At 39.6% G+C, this 22,965-nt stretch overlaps 2 protein-coding genes across 4 annotated transcripts; one reads left to right on the forward strand and one right to left on the reverse strand.

The window, feature by feature from the left end:
- Positions 1-50: 50 nt before the first annotated feature.
- LOC136673670 (zinc finger C4H2 domain-containing protein-like) lies at positions 51-4,692 on the reverse strand. 2 transcript variants are annotated; one of them, XM_066649285.1, is made up of 5 exons: positions 4,478-4,692; positions 3,132-3,303; positions 1,811-1,983; positions 1,505-1,667; positions 51-567 (listed from the first exon to the last, which is right to left on the reverse strand). In XM_066649285.1, exons 1-5 carry the CDS (start codon positions 4,528-4,530, stop codon positions 454-456), a joined length of 675 nt encoding a protein of 224 aa, XP_066505382.1. In that variant the 5' UTR covers positions 4,531-4,692; the 3' UTR covers positions 51-453. The 2 variants fall into 2 exon arrangements, with proteins under 2 accessions (XP_066505382.1, XP_066505384.1); XM_066649287.1 differs by lacking the exon at positions 4,478-4,692 and adding an exon at positions 4,335-4,352.
- A 520-nt stretch (positions 4,693-5,212) lies between these two features.
- msnb (moesin b) lies at positions 5,213-16,255 on the forward strand. Of its 2 annotated transcripts, XM_066649347.1 has the most exons (13): positions 5,213-5,499; positions 6,402-6,485; positions 6,644-6,739; positions 8,892-9,166; positions 9,289-9,372; positions 11,970-12,116; positions 12,211-12,307; positions 12,722-12,885; positions 13,205-13,335; positions 13,468-13,631; positions 13,763-13,855; positions 15,178-15,408; positions 15,893-16,255. In XM_066649347.1, the coding sequence occupies exons 1-13, from the start codon at positions 5,494-5,496 to the stop codon at positions 16,055-16,057; spliced, it is 1,737 nt and encodes a 578-aa protein (XP_066505444.1). In that variant the 5' UTR covers positions 5,213-5,493; the 3' UTR covers positions 16,058-16,255. The 2 variants fall into 2 exon arrangements, with proteins under 2 accessions (XP_066505444.1, XP_066505445.1); XM_066649348.1 differs by lacking the exons at positions 5,213-5,499; positions 6,644-6,739; positions 8,892-9,166 and having other exon boundaries at positions 6,427-6,485; positions 13,471-13,631.
- Positions 16,256-22,965: the final 6,710 nt, after the last annotated feature.

The raw sequence follows: 22,965 nt of genomic DNA on the forward strand, positions 1-22,965 counted from the left end.
ATGGCTAACATGCAGGGCATAAAAATACAGTCTAACAGTTCAGTTCATAATTACTGAGATGATAATCCAACACAAACAGTGGTTTTTGTTATGGGTGTGAGTTTTACTGAAATATACACACCCCTTTAAAGCTAAAAAAAAAGATTAGTGATGAATTATGTCACTGTTGCTTGGTGCTAATTAAACTGAATGTAAAATTATTTCAGTACTTCAAACTGTATTTCCCTTTGCGAATACTAACGTGAAAAGAACCTAACTGTTTAGGCATGAACATCGGGAACTAAGATTATATTTTATTGCATTGATAAGTTTATCCAAAAATTATTACATTTAAATCAAGTACACTTACTGGAGCAAAACACCAAAACGAATCCAGGTACAACTGTTTACATAAAACAACCAGAAGCTCTAAAAGACTGCCTTCATGAGTAAAAATGGCACGTCCCATTTAATTTATTCATCTGGTTTCCTCTTGGGTTTCTTCGGGTTCCTGGAGCGACTCTTTGCCTTACACAGGGGACAGATGGGTGCGTTCCGATGGATTTGCTGGTGGCACGACAGGCAAGCCTGCAAACACAAAACTCCCTTAGTCTCTAAAAAGTCTCCTAATAATTGCTGGCTAATGTTTAAAACCCTACACAACAATGAAGCAAAAAGCTGGCTTTCAGATTAATTTGGAAAAAATTAAATCATGATTCAAATTAGAATTGTTTTTAAAATTTAAATTTCTATACACTGGACGATCATTGGATTAGGAACACCGACCTTGCATCTACACTGACTGTCCATTTATCAGCTCCACTGACCTACAGGAGCACTACAAGAGTTCTACCATTACAGTTACAATATCTGTTTCTCTGCATACTTTCATATTCCCATTTCACCCTGATTTTCAATGGTCAGGATACACACAGGACCACCACACAGCAGGCATGATTTGGTTGGAGGATCATTCTTAGTGCTGCAGTGACACGGACGAGGTGGTGTTAATGTGTGTTGCACTGATATGAGTGGTCAGATACAGCAGTGCCGTTCGAGTTTTTAAACACTGTGTCCACTCACTGTCTACTGTGTTAGGGATACCTTCTCCAATGGTTCATCTTGCAGATTAAAACCAGTGAGAGAAGCTCATCTGTTGCTGCACAGTTTGTATTGGTCGCTCTCTAGTCCTCCGTAAATGGACACAGGATGCTATTGGCTGAATAATTTTGGTTGGAGGACTATGTACCAGCATAACACAACACCACCACAATGTGTACAAAGTGTCACTCTTGCACTGAAAATGATCCACCACCCAACTCATACCTTCTCTGTGGTGGTCCTGACCATTGAAGAGCAGTGTGAAATGGGGATGAGAATGTATGTAGAGAAACAGCTGGACTACAATCTGAAAAGTGCTCCTGTATGGTCAGTGGAGCTGATAGAATGGATAGTGAGTATAGATTCAAGATAGGCGTTCCTAGTCCAGTGATCATTCAGTGTGTGTATATGTACGTATGCTGACCTTCATGGGTGGGGGCTGTTGTCTGAAGGTGGCTGGCTGCCGGGCATCCTGTTTCCTTGCGACCTGAAGCTGCTGGGCTGCGGCTGCAGCTGCTGCTAAAGACTCTGGAATAATGGGCTCATGGGGTTCTTTCTGCCATTCAGCCTTCTGTTTTTCAAAGTAACTGGATGGGAAAACAAAAGCAGACTTCTTGCTTGAGGTCCCTTCTATCTAAAACATATGCAGCAAAGTTGACTTTGGCCTAAAATCTAAAAGATGCATGATTGAGTTTGAAAAATTTCTTATTCGGTTTGACAAATGACTCACTCTAGTGAGAGCCTCTCCTCCTCTTCATTAAGGTTGGGCAGCCTGTTTAGGCCAAGAGTCATCCTCAGAGCATCCACGTGTTCCTTCAGGGGTTTGTACTCATCATGAAGGCGGCGTGTGGTCTCCAACAGCTTGTTCAGATCATTTTCTGATTGTTTGATGGTGCTCTCCATCTTGATTAAAAAAATAAAGGCAGCTTCACTCATACAAACAACACTCACACATCCAATTGGGCATCATTCTAATTGGTATTAGCTGGCTAGCATATGTGAGCCCATAGTATACGTGGGCCCCAAGTATTACTACACATTGGAAGTGGTGTTCTGGATGCAGAATGTTACTTTTAGCATACATCCAAACCTCAAATATTCCAAGATATGATCAATTAAGCATATATTTTAAAGGAAAACCCAAATGTCTGTACGCACGGAAGCCATGCATAGCCTCATTTAATTTCTCAACAACAGTTTGATACAAAATGAATGGTATTTTTTTTATATTCATAATCCCCAATGGGTGCATGTGAAAAGAGTAATACAGCACTTCAAGCCCATCAAAAAAAGGTGATCCAACTACGCAACTGGACATATTTAACAGCATCAAATTTATGGAGCACTGATATTGAACCATGTAATTCTACACACAAAAATAAATGAAGCTACAGTAAGTTTGGTATCACTTTTCTAATCATTTTTTTTTATTACTCTGCTCTTCACAGAGTTGTTAACTGCTGAATATAGAAAAAAAACACTAATGTGTAGGATACTCGTGGCCTAGTGTTAGGAAAAACATGTAAAAATCCGATATTGAAAATTTCCTTTCCTAACTATTCATTTACGTTCTGTTACCACATCAACTGTGTATTGTGTGTGTTTCTCCAATATATAGCTATTTGTAATAACAATAACCTTTGAAACAAACGCACATTTCCAACATGACTAAAAACACAAAGAGGCTCTGGTGCTTGTGAGAATCAAATCAAGATACCCATCACTGAGTACATGCTCATGCACTGCTCCAGGGACTTGGAGGTTGTGGGTTCGATTCCCGCTCCGGGTGACTGTCTGTGAGGAGTTTGGTGTGTTCTCCCTGTCTCCGCATGGGTTTCCTCCCACTACCAAAACACACGTTGGTAGGTGGATTAACGACTCAAAAGTGTGTGTGTGTTGCCCTGTGAAGGACTGGCGCCCCCTCCAGGGTGTGTTCCCGCCTTGCGCCCAATGATTCCAGGTAGACTCTGGACCCACTGCGACCCTGAACTGGATAAGGGTTACAGATAATGATTAAATGAATTAATTTATTTATTGGTCTGGACACCCACCACATTGATATCAGCATGAATGAGGCGGAGCTCCTCCACATGGGCCATCTTCTCCTGCAGGAGCAGGTCCATCTCTTGTTTGTACTCTCTGAGGTGTTTCTCCTCACATTCCAGGGCTTCAAACTCACTCTTCAAGCGGGATTTGATCTTCTGCATTTGAAGAGTTTTGTTCCTAAATAATAAGTTCAAACATTTTTAGATTTTACACAATGGGTTTGAAGCACATGTGGCTTTAAATTATGCAGTTAATCCAAAATCCGTACAACTGCTGGAATGAAAGCTCACAGAAACTTAAAAAACTCCAAAATTCCAACTTCAAAGTTACATGAGCATCATTTTTCCAAGTAGAGCTGAATGATCTGAGGAAAATTGCCAGCTGCGGTTTTTCTGACCAATATTAATAATTTAAATGTGATTTGTTGTGATGGTTTAAATGTAAATATGTTCTTTTTTAAATAAGCCCCAGAAAGACAATTCATCCAGTAAGTCATTTCACAACCTCACAGTTCTCCACTTAGTACTAAAGAGCATGGAATAATGTAGGGCAATTTTAAAATGGCCTCTCGTTATTTGAAAATTGCAATTTTGATAAATTATCAGTTAATCGATCAGCCCTACATTCATGTACGTACAAGGTTTAGATCCAAACTGAACTGAAGTCTACTTTAAACAATTTCTAAATATATTTTGGGATTGTATTTTGCACCTACAATGATACATTATTTTCAGAAACACCTTGTATCCACAATTGTTACCAGGGGGTGTACAGTAAAATATAGAAATACATGTTACTTTGTTTCTGTTGGATATGAACACATTCTGAATTTCAGAATGCACTGGATGTCTTGTGTTGTCTGGTTTTGAAGGGAGAGATTATTGAAAGTGGTGTAGAATTCAGTCCTAAATTCTAAGCTGGTGGCTGTAACATACTCTAAGCATTTGGTAACACTAGGTAAAATTACTGTGGGTGTTTTTGACTGAACACTCTGTTTGTCCCAGTTTAGCGAAAACCCCATTTTTTTAAACAGTGAGCGTTGGAATAAGCAGGAGGCTCTGTTCAGGTGAATAGCAGACGGTTATTGTTAGCCATTTTAGCTCTTTGTTCGCCAAATAAACACCCAGCGGAATGTATCTAAAATACTATGCAGCAAGGGAATACTTAGCGAGCTTTGGGACTTGACCAAAATATGCCGTACTACGTACACTAACATTATTAAGGGCAACCGCTATCTAGTTTCTAACGTGACTTGCTTATTAAAACAAAACAAATCCATACGACTGAAGCGGATACATTAGCACCTACAGCTAATCCCCCGACCACCACAGAGTGACCGCTGAGGAGTTACCTTATCTCGAGGATGTTTTCTAATTTACACATTATCTCTTGCTCGTCCGTCATGGTCTTGCTTTGGTCTCTGTGGGTTTCGGCGTCAGTTACTACTCCACAGGCGTCCAAAATCAATTCCAAATCACAGTGCAGCTAAAATAAATATATATTTATTTACACAATGTAACGGTGACAAGCGATGGCAGACTGTACGCATCTGCGCATGCGTCACCCGACAGCCCTTCAGGCCAAGTAGAAAATGTAATGAGTGATTGCAGCTACTTCAAGGAGCAGAGGCATTTACCCAACTATTCACAGCCTCTACAACCTCCATAGAGCGGGGTGATTTGGAGCACCGGCACCAGACTAAGCTTAGGTCACCATGCTCAATGCGAAGCGTCGACTAGAGGGCTCTCAAGCCCATTTGCATTGGGCTGTCGGGCGTGAGGGAGCACCAGTGCCTGTTGGATTTGTTGAAATGGAGTTTAAGATCTAAACCCCCAATATCTGTACCCGACTTTACTAATGCACTTGTTGCTGAATGCAATCAGATCCTCACAGGAATTCTTGAATATCTGGTACAAAGTCTTCCCAGAAGTGCAGAGGATGTTAGTGCAGCAAAGGAAGAACAAACACCCTATTGATTTTAGAAGAAACATTAGGTGAACTTGTCTCTTCCTTTGCTCACAGTCAAGACCTTGAGCTGCTCAATTAAACCCATTTAAAGGCACCTTTTTTCCTGCTTGGAATCTACAATTACTTGGTGCACCAGAGTGCCACAGCCCAGTGTAATGTCATAAGCAACATATAAGATCACAGAGTAGCAGAATATGAGTAGAATGGTTTATAACCTGTGCAAGATTCCAGAACTGCCATTGGATTAGAGGGATGAAAAGGCCATTTAACAGCACAAAGGACTGCTTTAATTAAACGTAATCCTGGTAAATATTGCAAGTCCTTTCATATGACTCGGGAGCAGGCTAGTGCAAGGGAACCCATTTAGAACAACCAGGAGTATTTCAAAAATAAAGGAAAATGTCTGTAAGTACTGCTCAATTTTATGACTCTGGTGGCATTGGTATTGTATCATGGGGCATTTTTCCACAATATTTAGATCTTTGAGATGTGCTTTTTACGTGGACTGAATTTTATTTACATAGCTAATGTGACATTTCACTGTATGCCATTTCATTTATTACCTTTCAGTGTTGATTAGACTGACCTTTTCAAAGCAAACCTGCATGTTATTAAATTAAACACTTCTGTTTTCCAATCTGTTCTGTGGAATGCAGCTGGATTTTGCAGCAGCAGGAATTTAGATGTCATTTAAAGTTGGACTGTGTAAACTAGTAAAAATGCTGTGTTGTTTTCAGCGCATGTATTAAGTATAGGTTCATGTTCAAAGCTTTATTTTAAAAAAATCCAAAGTGCTTGCCCTGTACAAATGTATTGGATACAAATAATCAGTGTACAATATTAATAGGTTTTAAATAAATCAATATTTATCAATTAATTTACAGTATTCTCTATAAAAAATAGATTTCATGAGTGCAGATAATGATATGATGAAATGCAGATGTGAAATAGGTGCTATTATCTAAAGGTATTTTCTGGATATTTTTTTCTTTTCAGTTGATCGTGGTCTCTAGGTTGTTCTAAAGTTGATGTCCAGTAGAATGGCTACTGATAATTTACTGGTGTAAATTCATATTTATTTTAAAACCATTTAAGAATGTCTGGTAATAAACGTATGTTGCTCTTCTGATCAAACAGTTTCAAATCATTTTGAATTTCTTGTCAAAGAATATAGTATTTGACTGAGTTTCATAAATCATTATATTTTTATAGTGCTTAGCCATAATATGGTGCGTATGACCAGAGCAAACGATGAATAACCAGTAAGCTCAGTGCAGTGTTTCTTGCTGCTGCCTTTATATCCACAGATCAATGTGCGAGTCACCACAATGGATGCCGAGCTGGAGTTTGCAATCCAACCCAGCACAACTGGAAAACAGCTTTTTGACCAAGTATGTGTATACATAGGAAAAACATGTAGAGGACATTAGACATTTGGCACAGACCAATCCACTAAATAGCAATGCTTTCATCAAGATGTAAAGCCTAAAGTCAGAGTTCACTTGATATTATTATAGTACACATGATCTTTATGTTTTCTCCTTGGAAGGTAGTAAAGACGATCGGACTGAGGGAGATCTGGTTCTTTGGGCTGCAGTACCAGGACAGCAAGGGATTTTCCACATGGCTGAAACTCAACAAGCGAGTCAGTCTTGCTAATGCCATTTATTATTCTTGAAATGCTTGAGATAACGTAAAATGATTTGCCACATGTATAAAAGAAAACATGAATCACTAAACACGAATCCTCTACATACATATAACAAACAGAAAAATAATTATATTGGGCATTTCTGGGAGTTTATAACACACTGAAATAAATAAAGTAAAAAAGTATATATATATATATTTTGTGATACATATTCCGATGCCAGTTTATATGGCCAAACACCTGATTTTGACTAAGGTGATAATCAAAATTAGGTAGTGCGACAGGTAGTGTCGCAGTCACACAGCTCCAGGGACCTGGAGGTTGTGGGTTCGATTCCCGCTCCTGGTGACTGTCTGTGAGGAGTTGGTGTGTTCTCCCCGTGTCCGCGTGGGTTTCCTCCGGGTGACTGTCTGTGAGGAGTTGGTGGGTTTCCTCCGGGTGCTCCGGTTTTCTCCCACAGTCCAAAAACACACGTTGGTAGGTGGATTGGCGACTCAAAAGTGTCCGTAGGTGTGAATGTGTGTGTGTGTGTCTGTGTTGCCCTGTGAAGGACTGGCGCCCCCTCCAGGGTGTATTCCCGCCTTGCGCCCAATGATTCCAGGTAGGCTCTGGACCCCCGCGACCCTGAATTGGATAAGCGCTTACAGATAATGAATGGATGGATGGATAAGCGGTTACAGATAATGAATGAATGAATGATAATCTATAGAACATGTGCTAAATATGTACAACTATAGACTGAACTGTATATAAATAAAATGAAAGATTAAATGGCCGAGTTGATAGTCTAGAGCATATCTACTAAAAATCAACAATTTCACACTAAATGTGACTTAAAGATTTATTCCCATGATGCTGAGAGTCCATTGGTAAGCTAGTTCATGACTGTTAACTGACAGGTTACTGACAGTCTGTAGATGGTATGTTGACTGTTTGAAGTGTGTCTAAAAGTGGACTATCCAAATAAAATGTGCCTAACATTTTTTCCGAACTGAATGGTGTTCACAGGGAGGGAGTGTTCACCTTTGCTGCAGTAACTTAGGGAAATACTTTAGAAGAGATGTTGGAAGGCCATTCCAACTCATCTCAGCGATTCACTGTTTCACAGACAAAAGCTGGGTTGCTTTTAACCCAAGCTTATTTTTGAGTATGGTGAGACTAAGCTCACGTGAAGCTGCTCCTGGAGATTATTACACAAGCTGTGTGTGCGGAACAGAATGTCTCTGTCTACAGAAAGTTCATTTAAAAATAAAAGTACAATCATTTTAAAGGCTGTCTAGAAATGTTTGAATGTTTAGTGTCAATATTAATGGAAGCAGTTAACCAGCTGTAGCTATCACTGGTAGTCGGCTAACCAAATAATGCACTCAAAAAATTCAGCAAATAAGGTTCGTATGTTTACTAAAATGAGAGTGGTAAGTGGTTATGCTGCCCCGAGGACCCTATGGTTATCCCTTTCCATAAATGAATGAATTAAAGGGTTAAGGGTGTACACATTGTACAGAAAAAATGACTTAAAAGCAGTAATTTAACCTTTACATATGTGTTCCTGATAAATATGGACAATTAGTGTACTGTGTTACAGATTACTTCCCCATTTTTTCCATTTTTTTTTCTTATAGTTTTGATTTGATTAATCCAATTGGATTTACACACACACACACACACACACACACACACACACACATATATATATATATAATTATTTTATTATTTTATTATTATTACCTTTCATGGACACTAAAATTCCCAGCTAAAAAAAATGCTTCAATAAGAATTCAAAATATCAAATGAAATTAAACGAAACAAACATAGAGTTAAAGAAATGTAAAGATGTAGGTTCAGATCAGACAAACTGAACTTAAAGCTTTTATATTTCACAAGATCCAGCTCCAGTCTGGTTTTTCTTTGTAAAAACCCACAGGTGTGTCTTCTATCCTTCCACCATAACAAATTGGACCTCTGAGATATGGAAAAAAAGCTTTAATGATTCGTAAGTCTGAATCTGACATCTCTGAAAGGGGGAAAACACTCTTAAGCGAAGAACGTGATTTGCATGCAGTGGGGTCCTAGACTGGAAATTATATAAATGAACTGATGGTCTCTGACTGCTCTGGATACTGTTTAAATGTCTATATTTTGTCAGGTGACAGCTCAAGACGTAAGAAAGGAGAATCCACTGTTGATCAAATTCAGAGCAAAATTCTACCCAGAGGATGTGGCTGAGGAGCTGATCCAGGAAGCCACGCAGAGACTCTTCTTCTTGCAGGTCAAGGAGGGAATACTAAACGATGACATTTACTGCCCACCTGAGACTGCTGTTCTGCTTGCCTCCTATGCTGTCCAAACCAAACATGGAGACTACAACATGGACTATCATGTGCCTGGATACCTCTGCCATGACAAACTGCTGCCCCAGAGGTGTTAGATATACGTGATATGATTCACTAAGAATTTAAATTTCATGAATCTGTTTAAAAATATTCTGCAAGGTCTTCGTTTTATATAATGAGTGTACAGTGTTGTATTTTGTATTTTGTCAGGGTCTTGGAGCAGCATAAGCTGACTAAAGAACAATGGGAGGAGAAGATTCGGGCATGGCACCAAAAGCACAAGGGACTTCCCAGGTATCATTAAGGAAAGATAAAAAAACAACAACATATTGTTACTGTTTAAAATTGAAGGAAATAATATACGTTTTTACATTGGCTTCCATTTAAAGGTAAGAAGGTTTTCCCCTATATCCTAAGTTACTATTTTGTAGTTACCTGTATTTCTTTGGACAGTGAATATATTAACAACAACATAAATAACAAAATGTAGAACTACCCACTGTACCATTCCTCGCAGACAGTAACCCGGTGTGGGACTTGAGCCCACAACCTCCAGGTCCCTGGAGCTGTGTGACTGCAACACTACCTGCTGCACCACCGTGCCACCATATGCCCAAATGTCTCATCTCTCAACCTCTCAAATATTTGAGTAATATTACTTTCATTTGGAATCAATTCAAATGCAACCATGTCATTTCATATTCAATAATGAAGAAAATAGAGCAGTTATTTTAAATTAAATTGAATTTGCATTTTGCACCGCTCCGAGTGACTGTCTGTGAGGAGTGTGGTGTGTTCTCCCTGTGTCTGCGTGGGTTTCCTCCGGGTGACTGTCTGTGAGGATTTGGTGTGTTCTCCCTGTGTCTGCGTGGGTTTCCTCCGGGTGACTGTCTGTGAGAATTTGGTGTGTTCTCCCTCTGTCTGCGTGGGTTTCTTCCGGGTGACTGTCTGTGAGGAGTTCGTGTGTTCTCCCTGTGTCTGCGTGGGTTTCCTCCGGGTGCCCTGGTTTCCTCCCACAGTCCAAAAACACACGTTGGTAGGTGGATTGGTGACTCAAAAGTGTCCGTAGGTGTGAGTGAATGTGTGTGTGTGTGTGTGTGTGTGTGTTGCCCTGTCAAGAAATTTGGGATTTTTCATATTCTGAAGTGAAAGCATATAAACTGTGACTTGTTCATTCTCTTCAAAAATTATTTAACTCACAACATTCATTCATCCATTCATTGTCTGTAACCCCTTATCCATGTCAGGTTCACGGTGGTTTTGAACCCTACCCGGAATCATTGGGCGCAAGGCAGGAACACACCCTAAAGGGGGCGCCAGTCCTTCACAGGGCTAACAGACAACAGTACAAAGAAAAAAATTCCAATGTTTTCACTGGCTAACTGCATTGTATTTTTAAAACGTGAATAATTATAATTTTTTTTTTTACTTTAAAACCTACAACACACTAAAACAAAAGGTCAGACAGAAGCGTGTTTACCACTGTGTTATATCACCTTTCCTTTTATCTATATTCTTTAAACATTTGGTAACTCAGGATATACATTTTTTGTGGTTTTACATGTGGAGTGTCTGCCCACTTATTTCATACAAGACTTTAGCTACTCAACAATCGGTGGTTGCGGTTGTCTGATTTTCCTCTTCAAGACGTGTCATAGGAGACGAATCTGAAATGCAGGCAAAGTGCATTGTGCAAGTGTGTCCATGATGCAATGCTGTTGTAGCACCTGCAAAACAAGGCCTTGAATGGTCTTGCTAAATAACAATAAATGTCCCAGAAAAATCCACACTCTCTGAATCCCAATATGAACCTTCACAGATACAGCAACTTCTCACATATGCAAATCATTCATGCCATGGACACTAATGATCCCCCAAACCAGGACTTATTTAAGATATTACACTTTACGCCACAACCACCCTGTACAGTCCAATTAATTTAACATAAACCCAGCCAACTTAACATGCGTTTATTTTCCTTCCCCAAAAAAGCTGAAACATGGACTCACCTGACTGAACTTTTGCATTTTCTTTTTGTTGAACATCTGAACTCGTTTTAGCATAGAACTGAGCTCTTTAACACACACAAAAAACTGTATCAGCCACTGCCTTTTTGTCCAGTTTATCACTGAGGACTATGCTTTGTTCACTACTTTATTTTAAACAGATTACACCAAACAATGTCATTTCAGGATCAAGAGGTGTATGCAAATTCCACATATAACTTTCATGGTTGCAAGAGCTCATTTATGTGTTTTAGGTTGCATTTCTCAATTCAGCAGCAGACAATTTTCCAAAATAATCCTATTCGCATGTTTATCAATGCTTTTTGGGGGCATGAAGATCATGCTTATTCAACAGGTTTATCTGATCATGCCCTGCACAGACTTAGATTTCTCTGGATTTCTTGTGAAAGCTTCACAAGAATGAAGAAATCACATATTTTTAATTTTTTTTTATTGCATTTAATTAAATAGTATCTGGTCAACAACAGTCCTGTGGTAACCGTACAAGGTAGTAATCATACAAGGTGGGTAGGATCTAATTGCATACCTTTCTAATAAAGAGGAAGGTGGGTGTATTTTCTCATATTAAATTAAGTGTTTTCCAAAATGGGTCTTTTCCCTTTTAGGTCTTTTTCCCTTTTCAAAAAATATTAGGAGTTGAATGAAGGAAAGTGTCTAGAGAAATGGCCAAAATGACCACTAAGCGGAAAAGAATTTTACACAACAAATTTATAATTACTTCACCATACTCCTTGAGGAATTTTCTAGTCTCTAATAAAACAATTGTCCATTCAGCGTGTTGTTTCTTGTTTATTTATTCAGTACATAGCACAGTAATACTCTGATTCTCTCCCTAAAACCTTTACCTGTCTACTCACTTTTCAGAGAGGAGGCCAAGATGGAATATCTAAAGATTGCACAGGACCTGGATATGTATGGGGTGAACTATTTCAGCATCAAGAACAAAAAAGGCTCAGAGTTATGGCTGGGAGTTGACGCTCTGGGACTCAACATTTACGAACGATCAGACAAGTATGAACACACAAGTTATACACATGCTGCATCCTAGGATTTTCCCAGCCTTATGCATCAAGTGACCAAATATGCTTGGCTCTTATTTTAACAGGTTAACACCCAAGATTGGATTTCCATGGAGTGAGATTCGGAATATTTCCTTCAATGACAAGAAGTTTGTCATTAAGCCAATTGACAAAAAGTCCCCAGTATGTAAATATGGAAAAATGAAAGCATATAAATTCACTTTTACAGAATCTGACATTAATTTTTAACTATTGTTAAAGATGTAGTCAAATGACGTGTTGGAAATCTTGTCTCAAGGGCTCAAGTATTGCTTTAGCGAGAGTACTGTGGACATTCTGCTGAATGTCAGTTGTTTTTACCCAATATTCGATGCCAACCATGTAACTGATTACATCAGTGTTGCTGTATATGTACGAAAAGGCTTGAATTCAGGTTATCAAAGGCAAATTGCATTATTAAAACTAAATATCTTACTTGTTTCTAACTATATCATGCCATTTATTCAGTTTTATAAATAAATAGACCTATCTTATTGAGAAGATACAATTAACGAATTCCCATACAATTGGTAGACGCAATCTCTGTTTCAAACACAGGACTTTGTGTTCTATGCACCTCGCCTGCGCATTAACAAGCGCATACTGGCTCTGTGCATGGGAAACCATGACCTGTACATGCGCCGCCGCAAGCCAGACACCATTGAGGTGCAACAGATGAAAGCCCAAGCCAGAGAAGAGAAGAATAAAAGGCTACAAGAGAGGTGATAAGAATAACAGCTGTACAATTCATTTCCATCAGAGTGACAGAAATAGGTCACACTTCTAAGACTGATATTTCACTTTATTTATACCCATTTGGCTGCAGTAATATAAGGTAGTTTTTCATTTTGTTTGTATGCACATGCTTTTTCAGGATCTACATCTAAAACCGTGCTAATGTTTGCTTTATTAATAAGTTACAGCACTGAATGAAAGTTTGTAGTCTGTGAATGTTAGGGTTTAGGCAAAACTAATTTCTTCTGTTCTGAATCAGCAGTGGAAATCTCCAATAAAGCTGTTAATCCTCTCATTTTGGTTTAGAGCACTGTTGGAAAATGAGAAGAAGAAGCGAGAAAATGCTGAAAGGGAGACTGAAAAGATTGCCAAGGAAACCATGGAGCTTATGGAAAGACTGAGACAAATTGAAGAGCAGACCAAAAAGGCTCAAGAGGGTTAGAAATTAGAACAGCAGAACGCATACCCCTTGCCACTTTAGTTTGCAACATTTTGAAATACAAATTCAGCGTTTTGGAGGTGAAAATGGCCTTTGTTATGTAGATCCAGTTGTGCTGTACTTGATAAAGCAGAACTTGAAGAACAGACCAAGCGGGCCCTAGAACTGGAGAAGGAGCGGAAGATTGCCCAGGAGGAAGCGGAGAGGCTGGAGAAGGACCGCAAGCTGGCAGAACAGGCCAAGGCCACACTGCTACAGCAATCTGAGCACCAAATGAAGAACCAAGAGAATCTGGTATATAAAAAAATCAATGATTTCTGACACAGTGTCAACAAGTAGTAACATAATGCTGACAGATACCAAGTACCTCAGTCTATTTCAGAGATTCTGAGATTCCCTCTCATGTTTTATTTCCCTCTCTAAAGGCCACAGAGTTAGCTGTGCTAACATCCAAGATATCCCTTTTGGAAGATGCCAAGAAGAAGAAGGAGGAAGAAGCTAGAAAATGGCAGAAAAGGGTGAAACCTTGTTCAGCATCTCCAGGCACAAAACAGCAAAACCACGCAAGACTTGCTCTTTTTTTATACAGTTTATTTAGCACTATATACAAGTTTGATTCTAATAAGCTGTTCAAAGTATGTAATATTGCATCTCAGTCTGTGTGGGATAGCTTGGCATGCGCATGGAAGTTGGATTCTAAAAAGGCTCAGAATTTTGCACTGAAATGTTTTGTCTTACATGGCTCCCACTAACCTTCAGCAACACAATGTTTTCAGTTATACTTTGAGCTATAAATATAAATATGTCCTAATTTGCATGTGTATCTATAGCCTTTAACAGACAATCTTATCCAAAATTGCTGTGTGTTCGGTCAAGAGTGTATATCCTAGGTAGTAAAAATAGGTTAGGGTCTAAAATACCCTTGAACTCAGACACAGCCAGAACAAGGCCACTGCTGATACGTAGAAAGTAAAAACAGAAATAAACATACCATAAGTGCAATAGCAAGCATTTCGTAGTTGGTGTTTATACCTATGTGTTCACACCTAGGAAGAAGATATAGAGTTAGGGACAGCATACATGTAAATACAATTAATTTCAACAACTGCATAGTGCTCATTTCCATGTAAATTTGTAGTTTGGGTTTTTAACCTTTATATAAGAAAATATTTGGGTAAATATGGACTTAGCATTAGTGTTTCTTAGCAAAATTAGCCCAGTAGCTCTAATGCTATATAAAATAAGCAGAATTTAGTTGGTCAACTATCCCCTAGATTAAGTGAAAGAGTTTAGTCTTTTTTTTCGGTTAACCTATTATTTTAATATCACAGAACATGTGCAATATAGGGCACAGCAGGTAGTGTCGCAGTCACACAGCTCCAGGGGCCTGGAGGTTGTAGGTTCGATTCCCGCTCCGGGTGACTGTCTGTGAGGAGTTGGTGTGTTCCCTGTGTCCGCGTGGGTTTCCTCCGGGTGCTCCGGTTTCCAAAAACACACGACTCAAAAGTGTCCGTGTGTGTGTGTCTGTGTATCCCTGTGAAGGACTGGCGCCCCCTCCAGGGTGTATTCCTGCCTTGCGCCCAATGATTCCAGGTAGGCTCTGGACCCACCGCAACCCTGAACTGGATAAGCGGTTACAGATAATGAATGAATGTGCGATATAAAACCTTACTAACCAGATATTAAAATGTTTTATCTCTGAGTGCATTTATATTTGGTTCTCACCAAACAGTAAATGAAATCTAAAAAAACGTATCTTGATAATTCTAAAATGTTTTTGCAGTAGTTCCCACATCTGAAAGATGACATTATTACTTCTTATGTTTGACTGTTTCAACAGGCTGTCATGGTGGAAGTGGACCTGGAGAAGACAAAAGAAGTGCTGAAAAGTAAGTTGGTGGGGGTCCACATCCAGGCAAGTACTCATCAGGAGAATGACCATGATGAGAATGATGAGAGCAGTGCTGAGGCCAGTGCAGAGCTCACTTCTGCTGGAACCTACCAGGACCGCAGTGAAGAGCAGCGCATGACAGAGACAGAGAAGAACGAACGACTGCAGAAACGTCTGTTGGTGAGTGTGGTGACGAGTTAAATAATGTATTAACTAAAGCAAGGGAGAAAAAATTATGATGTAGATAAAATGATTAAAAATCAATTGGCCCATACGCTATGACTCAACGTAAACTGTATTTGGAATTTTCAAATGTTCTAAGAGAAATAAAGGCATAAAAACTTTCTTATTACACATTATTCGCGTGTGTGTGGGTGTGGGGGGTTGTTTGTTTGTCTAGTGTGTGTGTTTTTTAATGAATGTGAGATAGTGGTTAAAAATAATGATAAATGAATGGATCTGACATGTAGAGAGGAATGAGCAATTAATACTTACTTAAATCCCAATGTTGAAAGATTTAATGACCTTGATATGTTTCGTATGTGCCTGTTGACGGCTTGAATTTCAGTAAAAAAGAACCCATAACCACAAGATATGTTTATGGTTTTAGGATGTTTTAGGAGGGTTACAGCAGCAAATGAAGATGATTTTCTTGTCTTCACAGGCTCTAAGTTCAGAGCTGGCTGAAGCTCGCGATGACAGCAAGAAGACAGAGAATGATCTAATTCATGCAGAAAATGTGCGGTTAGGCAGGGACAAATACAAGACCTTGCGTCAGATACGGCAAGGAAATACAAAGCAGCGCATTGACGAGTTTGAGTCCATGTGATTTGATTTCCCTTGAGACGAAAGTGTGGGGCAGTCTTTCTGTATTCAGATAATCATTAATTGTACTGATGAAGTTACATTAAAATATTTCTGTATAACAAAGTGCTGTGATAATGTGACTCACAGCAATGAGGATATTATGTAACCAATAATTATGAAAAAAAAAAGAGCTTAGTACTAGAAGGGCTGGCTTTATGAATCCAAATCAAGGGGTAGGCCTTATGTGAGTCCATGAAACAGTGCTTAAACAGAAGCAAAATGATACTTACAAAAGGTAAAAGATAAGCATATGGGACCTATTAGACAATGAAATGATCATTTAATGGCCTTTGTGCAAAATTGTAGTAGCAGGAAACATCTGATATGAATCAAATAAACATTCGGTTGATACATACACTGATATTGTTTCTGCAGTTTAATTTGACACCACTCTATCAAAAGCGTCTGACAATGTTTGACAATGAGCCGACATTGTTCCAACCAGAATAGACATCTTTCATCACACTCCCTGCTACATCTGGCGCAAGACTGGTGTAATCCTTACCTAAGAGGATTGGTAATGTCATCAAGGCAAAGGAATGCTTAACTAAACATTAGAGAAAAATCCACCAAATGTTTTGTTATTAGAAGAAGAAACAACTTTGTTGATCACCTTAGGGAAATTACATTTCTGCATTTGAACACACACTAGTGAGCAATTCTTCACAAACACTAGGGGCAGTGAACACACACACACACACACACACACACACAACTGGAGCAGGGGGCTGCCAACCACCTCAATGCCCAGGGAGCAGTTTAGGGGTTAGGTGCCTTGCTCAAGGGCAATTCAGCCGTGAATGGATTTTTCCTTGCCGGTCCTGGAAACTGAACCACCGACACTCCAGCCTCAAGCTCGCTTCTCTAACCTCGGGGCCACAGCTGCCCCCAAGGCCACGGTTGCCCCCTAAATATATCATAGCTGTCAGAAAAATCCTGTTATCACCATAATGTGATTTTACAGGAGAAGGAAAACATGTTTTTATATGATAATAGGGTTTAATGAAGACATTTTTTTACAAGATTTTTGGACAGTTTTTACATGTCTGTTCATCATGAAATTTTAACATAATGTAAAGTAGAGCAAGATGTCATGAAATATATATATAATAATAAAAATGGCATGAAATATTAAGCATATGTTTTTAATGAAATATGATAAGATTATCAAACAAGAATGTGATTTTTGACTGGCGGTTTTAGAAAGAAAAGTGGTATCACTGACTAACGTTGTGTTTTGTAATTATGAACATATTTATAATCTGATACCTGCAACACACTCCAAAACTACAGACAGTAAAGCCATCTTTTAATTACAAAATATCTGCCAGGTGCATTTTTATGTTCGAAAAGAGTTTGGTCACAGAAGCTTCTGCAGAAACCACTGCATCAAGAAATGTATCCTGAAACTCTATTGCGAAAGTCACATTAATTTTATGAGTTCTCTGAGCCCAAGCCCATCTCAGATGGTCCAAAAGACACAAGAAATGTGTGCTATGGTTTTAAGAGACGATGTTTCACCTTGTTTTCATGAAAAATGGGCATTGCGATTTCTGTGATAATGGTGAAAAATACAGTTCTAGGCTGTTATCAGATATGTGCAAAATACAATATCTCTCATGGTATAGAAAGTGTGTCAGTGACCACAACTTTCATATGTGAGATGTTTCCACAGATGTAGAGAGAAACATTGGAAATTTAGAAAGACATTTTTGCCATTAATATCATGCTTAATAGGTGGCACGGTGCTGCAGCAGGTAGTGTCGCAGTCACACAGCTCCAGGTACCCACTCCGGGTGGTGTGTCTGTGAAAAGTGTTCTCCCTGTGTCCGCGTTTGTTTCCTCCCATGGTCCAAAACCACACGTTGGTAGATGGATTGGCAACTCAGAAAAGGGTCAGTAGATGTGAGTGAGTGTGTCGCCCTGTAAAGGATTGGCGCCCCCTCCAGGGTGTGTACCCGCCTTGCGCCCAGTGATTTCAGGTAGGCTCCGGACCCACCACGACCCTGAATTGGATGAGCGGTTTCAGACAATGAATGAATAAATGAATCATGATAAATATTGACTGACATGCCTGCAGTTCAGATATTCTATGGTGTATCATGAAGAGGCAAATCAGGCAACTACAACCTCAGACTGTTGACAAGTCTCGTATCGAGTCTGAATGGGCAAATTTTTCACTTGCAAAATTTTAACAATTAGTATCTTCAATTCCCATATGATTAAAACAACAATATGATAGAATTTTTACCTTAGAACTGAAGCTTCAACATCATTGTGATGTTTCACTGACCTGTGATAAGGAGAATGGTGCCTCTGTCTTTGCTAGTCTTGCTAATTCAGGCTCTGCACTGCAGAAACTGATCTATGTAACATTGATATCAGTATGTGCTTTTGTCTATTAAATAAGTGTTTAAGAGAATAAAAAAGGTTCTTGTTTTTATTGAATTTTACAAAATGTCCCAACTTTTTTTTAATGGGTTTGTGTGGCAAATAGAGTAGACTGTGAGTGAAAACTTGCACTGGCAGCACTGCTGTATTTAGTTAACTCATAACAGCTCAACACACACAAACAAACCACTACCATGTCATTGTCACTGCAGTGCTGGGAATGAACCATCACCCAAATAACATCTGCTGTATGATGGGCATGTGGGGGTTGTGACCAATGAAGGACAGAATGGAAGCAACAACGTACACTGAGCAACACACTCTGTAATTGTAGAACTTCACAATGCACCTAAACTGATAAAATGGACAGTGAGGGTAGAAATATTTTCATTTAAATACTATGGCATAAGTTAACTGTAATGGCATAAGTCAACAAAAGACAAGTGCTGCAAATAGTCTTTCGACATTTAATACACACCAAAACCTAAAAAACGTAGTTGTGAAATGGCATACTTACATGCAATATAGGGCGGCAGGGTGGTGCAGCAGGTAGTGTCGCAGTCACACAGCTCCAGGGACCTGGAGGTTGTGGGTTTGAGTCCTGCTCCGGGTGAGTGACTAGCGCCCCCTCCAGGGTGTATTCCTGCCGTGTGCCCAATGATTCCAGGTAGGCTCTGGACCCACCGCGACCCTGAATTGGATAAGCGGTTACAGATAATGAATGAACACGCAATATAGCACAAAAATCAGTACATGAGAATAGTTAGTGGCTATGAACAAACAAAATCCTTTTTACACCGCAACATATTTTTCACAACCACAGAGTTATTTGCACTCTCTCTCTTATCGGTTAAATTAGTGTTATTAACAATCTGAAATCCAATGTACGTCTATAATAAGTTACCCGTTCTGATACAATTCATGGGCAAAGGTTTGTGGATACCTGTATATCTAATGTTTCTTCTGAACTCAAAAAGATATTAACTGAAAATGTGTGCCTCCTCACATTGCAGCAAAACACTGGATTTACTAGATGAAGATACTTACTTATTGTTGGATAATTATTTTTGGATCACAAACAGCACTCCAACTCAGCCTGAAGGTAATGGATGGAGTTCCGTCATTTTAGGAAATGCTGGGGGTCTTGGTACCGCATTAGCCAATGCTCAGCACTGGGCCTGGTGACCTTGGGCTGATGGAAACATGTCCCTGATGTGGTGTATTTTCCTTTTTTGTCGTGTTTGTGATTTAAAGGAACTCACATGTGAAGAATCTTGAATGTAATGTAGAAACAGCTGCACTTTTGTCTGCTTTAGTGTGCTGGAAATGGTGCTGAAAACTTGTGTTGATCATGTCTTTAGCTGGAGATGAAAGTGAGGATGTCCCTGTAAAAAAAACAGAGCATAAATGGATATTTGGCCCTGGGGAGAGAAGTGAAAGAGAGAGAGAAAATTAATGACAGGTAGAGTAAGATGGAGCAGAAAATTAAATATATTGGCGAGAGGGCAAGACAAGACTGAAAGAAGTGAGAGCAGGATGTGAGAGAGAAAAAGAGTGAATTGATACAAAATAGGGGACTGGAAATCAATAGAGATAAAATTTCTCTGTTTTAACATGTTAACTTGTTTAAAAAATAATATATTAAAAAACAACTGATACATTCATTTTCACTACTGTTTTGTGAGAAAACTGAACAGTTTGAGTAAGTTTAGGCTACATATGGTGTACAATTTTATTTGAGAAATGTTGAGATGGGCATGGGGCGGCACGGTGGCGCAGCAGGTAGGTGTCGCAGTCACACAGCTCCAGGGACCTGGAGGTTGTGGGTTCGATTCCCGCTCCGGGTGACTGTCTGTGAGGAGTTGGTGTGTTCTCCCTGTGTCTGCGTGGGTTTCCTCCGGGTGCTCCGGTTTCCTCCCACTGTCCAAAAACACACGTTGGTAGGTGGATTGGCGACTCAAAAGTGTCCGTAGGTGTGAGTGAATGTGTGTGTGTGTTGCCCTGTGAAGGACTGGCGCCCCCTCCAGGGTGTATTCCCGCCTTGCGCCCAATGATTCCAGGTAGGCTCTGGACCCACTGCGACCCTGAACTGGATAAGGGTTACAGATAATGAATGAATGAATGAGATGGGCATAAAATTATCTGAATCATAGTCCAAATATGGTTCTTGCATTTCTATTTTTAATACAAATGGTGGGTGGGGATCAGTATAGTTGTATGATCCTATTGTTTAAATCAGTGGTTCTCAATCTTTTTAGACCATGTACCACCCACTATCAAACCAGAACCTCCACGTTCCCTCAAAATTATGTCACAGAAACACACACACAACACACACAAAACTTGGTACACATACAAAAGCATTTACCGCTTACCATTTTAGTGAAAGGTCTGAACCAAGCCATGCAGTGGGATGGACCAGATCAGTGAAATTTTAACAAAGATCTGACTCAGTATACATTTTGTTATGGTACTTGGTCGTGGTCATATCTTTGGCAGGTGGTAAATAAAATTCTTCACCAGTTTTCTTACCTGCTTTTTGCAGTCCACAAGCTAGCATTGTAAGATCTTTCTTAGGATTGGGAAGCCGGGGTATTATTAAATATTAAATGGATATGTGGTAACTGAAACAATGGATAAAAACATACTGACAACTTAAACTTCATCCACATACAAACAGCAGTTTCTTTCCTCAAACATACTGTTCCAGCTTAAAGACGCTGAACTTCTAAATGTAAACAAATCAGAGAACAGTGTTTCCCCTATAATTGTTACCTTTAAGGCACTATGAGCTTTGCAACTGATATTTTATACATGAATGATATTTAATCAATAATATCAGATGGGTATCTGTGATATACTGATAACTGTATAGATGTATGTCAGCAAGGAATATTGATTAAAAAAACACAAACAAACAAACAAAAACCATCCTAATCAATTTTAGTATTGACCAGTGAAATACAGGTAAGCAGTCATCAATGTGATACACTTAAAGGAGTTTAAAGAGCAGACATTATCACATGTATTTAGGGTGGCAGTACATTATATCTATGACAAAAACATTTAAATAAATGTCATATATTATCATATTATTATTTATTTTATATCCAATCTAGAAATTATAGTGGGCATGCACAAAAAGAGAAAATAGAACCATATAATACACACCAAAACCTAAAAAACGTAGTTGTGAAATGGCATACTTACATGCAATATGGGGCGGCAGGGTGGCGCAGCAGGTAGTGTTGCAGTCACACAGTTCCAAGAACCTGGAGGTTGTGGGTTTGAGTCCTGCTCTGGGTGACTGTCTGTGAGGAGTGTGGTGTGTTCTCCCCGTGTCTGTGTGGGTTTCCTCCAAGTGACTGTCTGTGAGGAGTGTGGTGTGTTCTCCCCGTGTCTGTGTGGGTTTCCTCCAGGTGACTGTCTGTGAGGAGTGTGGTGTGTTCTCCCCGTGTCTGTGTGGGTTTCCTCCAGGTGACTGTCTGTGAAGAGTGTGGTGTGTTCTCCCTGTGTCTGCGTGGGTCTCCTCCGGGTGACTGTCTGTGAGGAGTGTGGTGTGTTCTCCCTGTGTCTGTGTGGGTTTCCTCCAAGTGACTGTCTGTGAGGAGTGTGGTGTGTTCTCCCCGTGTCTGTGTGGGTTTCCTACAGGTGACTGTCTGTGAGGAGTGTGGTGTGTTCTCCCTATGTCTGCGTGGGTCTCCCCCCGGGTGACTGTCTGTGAGGAGTGTGGTGTGTTCTCCCTGTGTCTGCGTGGGTTTCCTCCAGGTGCTCCGGTTTCCTCCCACAGTCCAAAAACACACGTTGGTAGGTGGATTGGCGTCTCAAAAGTGTCCGTAGATGTGAATGTGTGTGTGACCACATGTACAAAAAGACAAAGTAGACCCATATAATATGATATGATATGATAACCCTGATAACAACCTTTTAACTACCACACTGAAGCAACAATCCAGGGGTTGATATCCAAGAGAGGAGAAGAAGAGAAGAAGAAGAAGTCCAGCTCAAAGGTTTTAAATGTTAAAAGGGATAATAATGCTCTTTCAAATGTTGTGTTGGTAATGAAACTGAAGAGGTGACGGGAGGTCAGTTACTAGTATGACTGCAGATCTCTCATAGACTGTATATTAGAGGGACTGGTTGACAGGTGGTGAAATGTGAAGTCAAAATTGCCTCTTAAGCCCTCGGGTAGCTGGCTGAAGTACTTTGATTTAAGATGATATATTCAGTAATTATGTTCAGCTGAAATGTTTTTCACAAACTAAAGTGTCCCTACTATACACTCCAAGTCTGTTTAATAGGAGTTATTTGGTGAAATCTGAAAGAGCATGTTGAATAAGAGAGAGACAGCTGGACTGAAAAACAACTCTGCTGTTTCACATCTTGCATTTTTAGCAATATAAATAAATAAAGTGTTGATTTCGACCACTCTGGAATTGAGAATCTGCAGCATGTGTCTCATAACACATACAACTGAAA

This window comes from Hoplias malabaricus, chromosome 17 (assembly GCF_029633855.1).
Source record: "Hoplias malabaricus isolate fHopMal1 chromosome 17, fHopMal1.hap1, whole genome shotgun sequence".
Taxonomy (NCBI): Eukaryota; Metazoa; Chordata; class Actinopteri; order Characiformes; family Erythrinidae; genus Hoplias; species Hoplias malabaricus.